The sequence below is a fragment of the Lepidothrix coronata genome, unplaced genomic scaffold, assembly GCF_001604755.1.
Source record: "Lepidothrix coronata isolate B3197 unplaced genomic scaffold, Lepidothrix_coronata-1.0 Scaffold60, whole genome shotgun sequence".
NCBI lineage: Eukaryota > Metazoa > Chordata > Aves > Passeriformes > Pipridae > Lepidothrix > Lepidothrix coronata.
The window spans coordinates 3280374-3291646 of NW_016690240.1; the positions used below are offsets into that span (position 1 = coordinate 3280374).

At 39.0% G+C, this 11273-nt stretch overlaps 1 protein-coding gene across 1 annotated transcript in view; it reads left to right on the top strand.

Moving 5' to 3' along the window:
• The window catches only part of GRTP1 (growth hormone regulated TBC protein 1), a 34162-nt gene that overhangs the window by 11104 nt on the left and 11785 nt on the right, over positions 1-11273 (top strand). Inside the window, exons 4-5 of the mRNA XM_017817325.1 lie at positions 2732-2856; positions 4587-4683. Coding sequence (XP_017672814.1) covers positions 2732-2856; positions 4587-4683 — 222 coding nt within the window. The remainder of the gene's footprint in view (positions 1-2731; positions 2857-4586; positions 4684-11273) is intronic.

Here is an 11273-nt window from a genome sequence, read left to right on the forward strand (position 1 = left end):
CTGTGCTGTGTGACTGCTGACATAAGGATCTGACTGTGTAATGGTGGTTGCAGGATCCTAGTTGAGTTTATGATGGGTTCAAAAAAGTAATTCAAACAATGGTCATTGCCATTTCACTGGAGACAGGGAATATTTTATTATCAAAGCACTAATAAGCTTCTCTGAATGTTAAACAATTAGTGAAGGTTGGGAATTTTCACATGAGTTTAGGGCATTTAACCATGCAAGAGGAAGGTGAATAGCAGTGTGAGGTCTTCAGGCTCTCTGTAAGAGGAGCCATATCAGGTCATATCCAAATGGCTGCTTCCTCTGGTCTTTGGTCAACCAGAACAGCTAAAGGGAGAACTGGAGGAGTAAAGTGTGTAGTGATACTTCCTCAGGATGTTTTTCCTAGTCTCAGGTTATCTGATGTTTGCAGAGTTTCTGAGACATATCTGGCCTTCTTCCTAATTCTGTGCTCCCATACCTAAGCTGTTTATAAGCAGTAGATCTGCACACAATGACATGATAGTTGTAATTTGGGGATTTATCTAGCAGTATAAAGTTCTAATGTTCATTTCTCTGCTTGAAAAGAATTCCAAATTTTTTTAATATATATATATTTTAATATTTTTTTTTTTTAATAAATAACTTTCCCCCTCCCAAACTGGACTAGTTTGAGGCTGTGTTCCTTTGGACACCACTGTCTATTAAGAATGAAGCAGATCAGTGGGTAACAGGTCAGAGGGTAGGCAGGTAGGCTGTGCAGAGCGTGAGGAGGTGGTGTTTGGAAGTCTCCTCTGGAACAGGTGTAGTAAAGTGTGTGTAAGTGCTGAAGCCAAATGAACATCTCTTGCACGCTCCTGCCGTTTGCCGCAAGTCATCTCTGCCCGTTGTCTTACAGTAGTGGTTTGTGTGCACCTGTGAGACCATGCCCTGTATCTTCTGCTAAGGATAAAGCCTTCTAGCTCTTGTATCTTGTTTTTCTCTCTGTCCCCTCCCCCTAAACTAAAATACTGTTACTAAATATAAAGGAATATTTTAAATCCTTCATAAAACTAGGGAAGACTTCCCCCAGTCCTTGTGGGAAAAACATGCTCTGCAATCAGAAAGCAAGTTGGAGCTGATTCTCTCAAATGGAAGCCTTCCTCAGGTTGTAAAATGACAGATGAGTTCAGTTTGAGTAGTCTCCGCTCTGTATGTGATGGACTTTTTGTACTCCCCCCCTCACCCTTGGTCTGTGTAGCTGAGGAGAAGAGCCATGGCTAAAATGTTAAAATTAGTCTTTTCTGTAGCACCCAGCATATACTTTAATAAACAGTGAATGTTTATTATGCAAATACTATGCTGCTATTCCTACCAAGAAGAAACAAAACAAATCTATTTATCCTGTAACTGTTTGTTGTTCAGGTCCTCTTAAAATGTTGTCTTTTTCCTTGTGTTTTTCTTTTCAGTCACATGAGAGGTGAAGTGAAATATTTTCTTGTAAATTATTTGTTCACTTTAAAAGGAAGAAATAGAGATTAGTGTGACAACATCTTAATGCTTGTGACTTCCATTACACTCCTCGTGATTTTGGGGAGCTTTCTTCCTTTGGTTGCTTCCAGCTAAACTTTGTGTCAAAGCTGTAACAGACTTCTTCCTTTATGCCGGAAAAGGGTGATAAGAAGTGATAATTCTTAGGACATGGAGATCTGTACAGAGGTACTGTTCCTGAATTTTGTTTTTAACCCAGTTTAGTTTTGTTGTTGTTAAATATAACCCAAGCAACTATTCATATTTTATTAATAACTCTTGGGTTTTGAAAATCTCCAAAGTTACATTTAGAAGTTTAACTTGGGGAGAAAAATCCTGTTCAAAAATCAAATGCACAAGTCTGGACTAGTGACCTTGGGTTCTCCCTTATAGACTGAAGCAGGCCAAAAATTAACTCTGCCTGTTTCTTTCCAACAACTAAAGGGTGTTTTGGAGTAAGTAGCTCAAACTTCTATGTCTAATTTTTAGACCTTTGTAGAGAGATTAGTCCTACTGTTCAGGTTAGGTCTGAAAGAAATTAATGGTTGGCAATGTCAGTAATTGCATAATCCTTACTTGGTAAGGACTGAGATTGAAGCATGTAAGAATGTGCTCTGCTGTTTGGATATTAAAAATGGCTCTCCTTCTCTATGGTCTTGCACCAATGAAGACAACTCTTCTCATGGTCACATCATGGAGAAAAATTAACTTTTAAAAAGTGATTTTTAAGTGGAAGTCACCAGTTGCAGGAACAGGGCTGTTTTTTTTAGCTGTTTGGGACTGTTTGGTAGCAGTTCAATGAATAAATCAATTGCAAGTTCATCTGATTTGTTGGGAGACTATACTTTCCCAGAAGCACAGCTCATTTCATGCCTCTTGACTTCATACCTTTGGCATGTTTTGTTCCTGTCAGTCTAAATACCTGGTTTGCTTTCATTTAAGCCTTTGCAGTCAGATGTTGAGAGAGTCCAATCTGCAGGAGAATTTCTTTAGGCCTGCTTGAAATAGGTTTCTGTACACTAATAGGATTATTCTTTCTAGGAACAGATTATCCTTGAATGCAAGTGCCCTTTTAGCCAAAATGGAGGTAAAGCTGTTTCTTAAAATTAATCCACCCAAACAACAGTTCAATGCACCATAGTGAAGCTTCAGTTGTACTTCAGAAGAGCTGTAGAAGTTATTTGGAATGTGAAAGAGGGAACAGCTCTTAATTTCGGTCTTTTTTCCTTTTGTCTAGACATGAACAGAACATTTCCAGATAATGTAAAATTCCGCAAAACCGCTGATCCATGTTTGCAGCATGCACTCTACAACGTGTTGGTGGCATATGGGCATCATAATAAAGCAGTAGGATACTGTCAGGTATGTAATCACTGTTCTTTAGACAGTACTGCATTTCAGCATGGTAATTGTTCTTGTCCATTTGAATGTGTGTTTTTCAGAAGCACATCCACAAACTATTTCTGTTTTTAAAATTGCCTTGGGGAGGGGAGTGGGGTATGAATTGCTTCAGGCAAATTCAAATGTCCCTGTGAGTTACTCCATGGCTGTTTTCATAGCTAGCTTGATCATATTTGGCTCCATTTGTTAGCTGCAAAATAAATATTTTATCATGTGTGGTTATACCAAGATTAGTTGCTTTGGAGAGGAAGAGAAAGTGAGTTGGCCTTTCCCACTTCCTCCCTCCTGCCATCTTTCCCAAAACGCTCCTTCGTATGTACAAAGCATCATGAGATCTCAATTTCCTTTGTTTTCACTGCCATGTTTTTCAAAACACAGAAAGACCAACATTAATGTGACATCATGTTGTTGGGGGCTGGTAGCATTTATTTGGTGCCAGTCTCCCAATATAGATAAGGCAAGTAGGAAGAAAATTTCTTTGAAGTTCAACCTGATACTGCTTTGATGGCAGCTCAAAAAAGCTTCTGTTGTCACTGTCAAGTACTGCAAAGTTTCCTGTGGGACACAAAGAAGATAAAAGCTGATTCGTGACAGTCTGACGGTCAAGAAAAAAAGTGTCTATCTTTAAGGATCGTTAAGAAGCAGGAATTGTCATAAGCAGAACATGTTTTCAGTTCACTTAAGTCCTCTCCTTTTTCCTCCCCTTCCTCAGCAAGGATATGTGTGCTAACATATACCTCTTGTTAGTTGAGAAAGTTAGTACAGTAAATAAAACTGCTCCAAAGTTGGAGAGAAGGAGACTTAGAGAGACTTAAACCTACACTGAAGTCACTAAAAAAACCCTTTTGTGTATCCCAAGCAGTTTACTCCCATTCTTCAAAAGATGAGTGATTTTTATTATTGTCAGTAAGATGTATTTATTAAAATATAATTTTAATATTTTTATAATAAGAGAAGGGGTAGGATTATGAAGACTCACTTTTGCAAGTGTCAGGCTCCTATGTAGAGGTGGTTATACACAACATAACACATACACAACTTCTAAACCATGGTAGCTTCTACTCAAAGTACATGTCCAATTGTTCCTAAAATGTTTTGGTACATTAACTGTTTAATGGGCTAATGAAAGAAGAAGATTAAAAAAACCTTATGTGGTTTCTTTGCGTGTTTGGTCTCCTCAGAGGATAAGTGTTATTATATGTACTGGAGCAAGTGGTTTGTAGACAGCCTTTGGATGACTTAAGCAGCAACAGCTTGTAAAAGCTGCTGGAACTGCAAGTTTAAAGAGTGTTTGGGTCAGGCATTCTCCTCCTGTAGCCTCACTGTCTACCTGCAGGTGAGGTGTGTTGTGTTTGTATTGCTCATCTAATACAGCTGTGTTTTGGTTCTGATCAAAGCAGTTTTCAGTTACACTGGGCCAGGGCTTTGGAATTACAAAAAAAAGAAAAAAAAAAAGAAAGTAAAGTGTAGACTACTAAACTTTTAATTTTCCTCTCCTTGATCTTTGTTAATAATTCTTGTTAGCTGTTGTCATGCAGGTTTAACAGGTTACTCAACCAGCGGCCTCCATTATTAGATTTTACTTAATATGCACACTTTGTAGAACTGCAGTAACTTAGCCCTTAATCAAAAGAAATAAACTGGAAACTGTTAAGATAAGTGTGTACATAAAACCCTTTTTTCTGTTTCAGGGCATGAACTTCATTGCTGGATACCTGATTCTTATTACAAAGAATGAAGAGGAGTCCTTCTGGTTGCTAGATGCTCTTATTGGAAGAATATTGCCTGGTATGCTAAAAACATAGATAGTTGTGTTTATTGGACCTTGGCTTTTATTTTTGCATTCTTCTCCAGTTTTAGAGGGTTTAGATGTTAAAATTGACTTGCCTGGACTGAAGATTTTTCTAGAGTCCTGGAAAAACAGCACACAGGCAGAATTTGCCCATGTTTTCTGGTCAGATTTTAGTTTTGAAGCAGTGTTTGTCAATTTGTGCTCTGTCTTCTCACTTCCTACTTATACCTGTTAGGTAGGTGTCTTCCTCTATCAGTATGAAGCTGGGGAACAGGGCTTGGAAAGGTGTCTGGGATTTGGCACTTCTGTTTGCAGGAATGTAACACAACACACAGACAGTGGTGGCAGAGCAGAGCGAAGATGGGAGATGTGCACAATTTGAGCACCGAGCCTGAAGTAGGAATTCCCAGTGGCTTGGCAGGAGGCAATGTGAGCTTTTTTCAGAGGTTTTTGACAAGGTGGTGATAGTTCCTGCTGTGTCTCCCTGTTCTGAGTGGAAAATTCTTGGACACTTTACAGCATGATTTTGCAACAAAGCAAACAAATGTCAAAATCCCTGTCTGTATGGGAAGTTCTTGTTAAGGCTCTGTTACAATCCATGGTGATCTAGCCAGGCTGGTCAATAGAGTCCAGAGGGAAATTCAGCACACCCTAAGCTATAGACAATATCTGCATCTGGTCTGTTCAGTAGCTCTCTGGGTTTCCTTGCCTGGATCTCTGGGTTTGCAGGAGGTGTTTATACAATCAGTTTTGTCCACTGTGTAAGCTGAACCTCACTGCACAGGTAAGATACTTTAAAACCAAAAGGCATCAGGCACAACCATGTTTTATACTCCATTAAAATACACTTGGGAATGTTCTTTCTTGAGATTTAATTACAGAGGGAGAATGGTTTCATCATAAATTCCCATTAGCATTGCACAGGACTGACTACAGCTATACCTGTAATGTACGTGGAAAGTCTAATTGGAAGACTAGTAGGAAATGGAAGACTAATTCCTTATTGGCCCAGTTTTGCTTTTGCACAGATCTTTATCTCAAGTGGTTGGAGGCGGAATTCAGTATTATACTGTCAACTAAGTGCTGGTCAAGGACATCAAGGTTGATACTTTCACTTTTCCTTCTTTCTTTTCTTGTTTAAGTTTAAACAAAAAAAAAAGGTATAATTTTTGTTCTCTTATTAACAGAAAGGTCTTTCAGAAATAAGGAGGAAGAGCTGAGAGAGTCTTTTCATGTTTTTGAATGACTGTAAGAAATTATCTTTTACACTGAATCCACCACGTAGGAACTTGTATTTTCCTTGCGAATGACCAGGGTGGGTGGACTTTGTTTCCAAACTGAAAAAGTAGAGGGAGGCAGGGAGTGCTATGAGTTGTTGAATCAATCTGCAAATATTTAACATTTTGCAGCCTTAAAGTTTACTTTCAAGCTATAAAAACAGTCTAAAGGAATCAACTGTCTGTTGCTTTTGTTCTGCCTTGAGAGCTGTAAGCTGCGCAAACAGGTAGGAGATGGGGCTGCTGTCTGCCATATGACCTGTCACTGGCTGACATGGGTGGATGTTTGTTTTTCGACACCACTGTGTGAAGGATAAGTCCCTCGGTAAAAGACAAGTTTCATTGTGAAGTGATGTGTGGAAACTTTTGCTGTAAATCTTCTCAGTAGTCTTATATGTTTTTATTTGAGGCAGGAGAGGTAGAGTCAGAATTTTATGTTCGTTGTTTTTAGTAGGGAACTTAACTCAGTTTGTCATAAAACCTTCAGTTCTTCTTGTATATCTTTCTTCTATGCATTGCTGATACTGAAGTGACAAAAGTTGCTCTTATTTTTCCCTCTTAGTTGTTGAATTTATCTTAGGCAAGCGGCATTGGTGATGAGAAGAAACTCATAACATTTTAAAAAATATTTTTATCCCTTTTATTCCCACCACTCTCCTATATCATCCTTGATTTGTGTATTTTTAAAATTAAAAGCATGATGGATAAGATAATTGGCATAATTTCAGTGAAATACTGTTATGTGCATATGTGAGAGAGAGAATCAGACAGACAGACTGTATCAATAAAGAAACTTACTGGGCTAAGTAGTTATTACCCTTCTGTTACTAGTGCAAGGTACGGCACATTTCAGTTTTAAAGCCATACAGATATTGGTTCGGAAAGCAGAGAAGCACCGTATGTTTTCCATATCTTCAGAGGGAAAATTAGCAATAATTTTTGTTGGATGCTAACAGTTCGATCAGCCAACGTTTTTTCCATTAGTTTCATTGTGGATGCTCTTTTCTTGATCTGTTTACATTATAATCTCCATGTTTTCCCCCTGTCGTTGCAACAAATATGCCTCCAGGTCATGTCCTCGTTTTCGAGTGTGTCCTGTTGCTGCCAGTGGTGATTTAGGACAGTTTAGAAAACCATCCTCTGCCCTCTGCAGTGTCCCTGTGGATGCTCCCTCCCCTGCCCACACACGTTTAATTACATTAAACAGCCGCTCCAGTACCCTGATTCTGAGAGTGGTCTTTTGGTCCACCGATGAGCTGAGCCAGCCACAGATCAATGTCATTGATTGGAAAATGCACAGTGTGACAGATGGGAGCATTCTGGGGAAGTGACAGAGAATGGGAGCCCATCAGTAGAGGTTTTCTGGCCGAATTGTTCTGTTACATCCAAATGGAGTTAGCACAGCTGGAAGAGAGAGCCAACAAAAATTGGGGTTTGGTTTGTTGGTGTGTGGAGTTGTGTGCATGCCATTCATTTGCCTGAATGCAGCACTGCTGGGTACGGCTGGGTGAGGCCAGAGTGTTCCTGATTCTCCTGAAGGCAAGCTCGTGAACAGCCTGTCAGCTGCTCAGCCAGGGTTTTGGAGAGATTAGGAGCATATCATTTAAATGCAGCAAGGGGGGGGGAGAATTATTTGTTTTAACGGAAGTTTTGGGTGTTACCAAGCTTGTTTTTATTCCCAGGCTCATTCAAACAGATGGCTGGAGCAGACAGTATTGCCCACAAGCAGCAGTATGGATTCAATTCAAACTCGGAGTGGATGTGCCTGCAGTTTGTACTCAGCATAGCTCTAATGTTTCTGTTCTTTTTGTTACTCTGACTCTCGTTGAGAAATTTATGTTCTGCTGAGGAAATACTGGGGAGGTTGCTTTAGAAAGTACCCTGTAGGTGAGACCTTTGAACTGTAGTACTTCAGGATGTAATTTAAGGAGTATATTTATCATGGCTTACATATTTGTGATTAAATGGTGAGTTTAAGAGAAGAAAAACTTGACAATTTGTTCTCACTTTAGCATGTCAGTTATGCTTATATATAGCAGAATAATTCCCCTCCCTCCACCTCCCCACAGTGGTTCTGGAAGCAGCAGTGTTTTATCAAGCTAAAATTAGTCTACTGGACTATTATAATGAAATTACTGAAAACCAGTTGTAGATTACTCCTCCAGTGGTTAGAGAGGTCTCGTGATTTCTGCACTAGCTTGTTCACAGCCAATTTTATATCTTTTTAATCTTCTGTCAGTGCTGACTTTTGGGGGTGAAAAGGTCCCCTTTTGTGCTTGCTCTTCATGTATTTGTAGGGTACAGTCAATTAATTTTATGTTTTTTCTAACTAAGCTACAGCAGTCAGACTTTTCTCTTGCATGAAACTCTTCTCTGTTCCCATTTTAGCTTAATAATTATTTTGCACGCTTGTTCCAGTTTTGATCAGAATTGATTTTTTTTATTTCTTTTTGAAACTTGATCACAATGGCACCTTTTTTTTTTCTTTTTTCAGTGGAAAATCACCTAGTGCCTTGTGCAGTGGCTCTTTTCACAGCAGAAAGTGTTTTATTTAAGAGAGAAAAACTGTAGGACCTCCCTTTCCTTTTTTCCCTTGCGGCACTTTGGTTGTTATTTGTGATCTCTGTAACAATGCATGTGCTATTGCTCCTCTCTCATTGTCAACAAGTTTTTTACACAGTGTATAAGAATTCATAACACCTTTTCACTAAACTTTATTTGCACATTCTTGTTGTTTTAAATATCATGTGTCTCTTACTCCAGTCTTTTCACTATGTTATTCTGTTGGGCCTCATGTATTAGCATGGGACAGTATCTTAGTTTGGGATTGTTAACAAATACTAGCTTTTTCTTTTTCTCCAGTGTTCTAAATAAAAATCTTACATGAGGTTTAGTATTCTTCAAGGATCAGTCTGACAACCTTCCTTTAGCCAGCTGCTTTTTAGCCTTTTGTTTTAAAATTTATTTACCCACATGTACTGCCTGGTTGTTTATCAGTTATTCAAAATGAGAACAGAGTTGTGAATGATGAAATAGTCACTAAAGTAGTGGACTGCAGGGAACTAACTGGCATTATCTGCAAGGACATAAGGTGCAAAGCGAGGTGTCACTTTGCTGGGTAGCCTAGTGACTGCTGGCTAAGGCAAATGTCTGCATGCTGAGATAATGGTTATCTAACACATTTCTGTTGAGCTCTCTATGGTTTGCAATTGTATCAGCCAGAGACTTGCAGGTACTGTTGCACAAGAGAGCTAGGCATAGTAATGAATAGAGACATGAATATTTTAACTGAATGATACCATAGCTACATACCAAACTCTTGTATGTCCTTCTCTTTTGAGTGATTCATGTTACAACATTAAGTCCCCATGATACAGACTTCCAGGTTTGAAGGGAAGGACCACTGCAGAAATGCAAAATGCTGTACTAACCTGTGAAGTATTTTTATTTAGACTGTTTGCTTTTAATTGCAGTTAAACATGTATTTGTTATATTTAATTTATTTAAATACCTTAATTGGGTATTGCCAGAGAACCTCAGAATGCAGAACTGGCTTTGCAGCTGTCTTTTAAGACGTGCATCTTGAAAAGGGAGTAGAACTGTTTCACACAAAGCACTTTATTTAGCTGTGTGGGTAAAATCACTGCTTGACCTGAACTGAGCTGAATTTGCAGCCTGCAGTGGGGACTGTTGTGACAAAAAGCATGTCCTTTCACAGGGAAGGCTTGAGCACCACAGGCATGTGCTTTTGGTGCGGAAAACTCCTTGCAAGGCTATGTGTGACATACACAGCATCATATTTGCAAAGTAGAATTTGGTAACCAAGCTTTTTTTATAGCCCCAACAACCCAGAAAATTTCAGGAGACTGATCAGTTCTGGGCTGTTTGCTTATCTTCCTCCTCTGGCAGCAGTCAGCTACAGGGCCATGGGTTGGCAGAATTCTTGCTCATCCTTAGAGTTCCTCTGTGATTTCCTGTGAAGCTGTAGTGGTGCACACCTCTGGAGTACAACATCTACCCCAGCTACTACTAGGAGACAGGAATGTTTGGCTGGTTGGCTGAATAATTAGGAGCTTTGAAATATGGGACTTAATCATGTTTTCTGTTAACCGCCAGCCATGATGAGAGCCTTAATCATTGAACATTAGAGGTCAGTCAAATTTACCTAGGAATTAAGCATGCACTGTCCTGTTAAGCTGAAGGTGGACTGAAGGAATCATGTGCCTGTATTTAGAAACTGTGATAAGCCTGAAATGCTCATTACTTACAAATCTAAACTGCTAAGAGATTTGTGAGACTTGAGCAAGCAGGAAATGAGTAACTGATGGGGTTTTTTTCTCTTTGAAGTTATGTATGTATTTATACCTTTGAAATATTTTATTAACTTTATGTATCATATCCCCCTTTTTCCCCTCCAGTCACAAACCTCATCAATGAAAGAAAAATCCCATTATTTAGTAAGTGTGCTTTAGGTGGCTGGGTAGAAATCTTACAGTTTTGTCTGAAACAGAAGTTTGCTGTATATGAGAAGAATATACATGCTGTCAGCCTTAATTTTGTGAGGAAGCATGCTAAGTTTGTCATGCAGCAAAAGCACCCATAGTGTTTAAAAATATTGTGTTCCTTGCTATGGCTGTATTTACACTGGAAGCAGGACCTACTCCACCAAAAAAGTATGCCTCTTTCCTTCTGATGAGCAAGCTGCCTACTGGTGTAATTTGACTATGTTGAACATGAAGTATCTTCAGTAGGTACTACTCTGGGTAGGACTACAGCCTTTGGCTCTCTGTGCAGGCAGTGGTATTTGTAAGTTTATCTTCCTATTAAATCAAAGTTTCATCCCTTTCAAAAGCTACCAGCAAAATAACTTGTCGGATGAAATCTTACAGGACTGATCAAAGGTAGAATTCCCTGGCTGCATACAAAGGAGGAATGTTGGTAGAGTGGTACAAACACAGAAGTGTAGGTTTGGGAGAAGAAGTCACCTTTTATTTGGATGTGTAAAAACCAATTAGCGGCCAAGCCTTGGCATGCAGCACAAGGCTTTCTTAATGGATGCTTTATATTTTTTACTGGAATAGCCATGTTGAAGGAATGTTCTATTTTGGTTTTTAGTTTTAGCTAGTGACTGTAGTTTTGACAGAGCCATCTCCATGTTAGAGGGATTGTGCTGTTTTACCTGTGGAATTAACCCAGCAAAGGCACAGAGCCAAAGCAAGTAGCTTATTTCATTCCACATAGCTGTTGATTGATTTTTTTTTTTTTTCCCAAAGCTTTTTATTTTTTTTTTTTTTTTTTTTTTTTTTTTT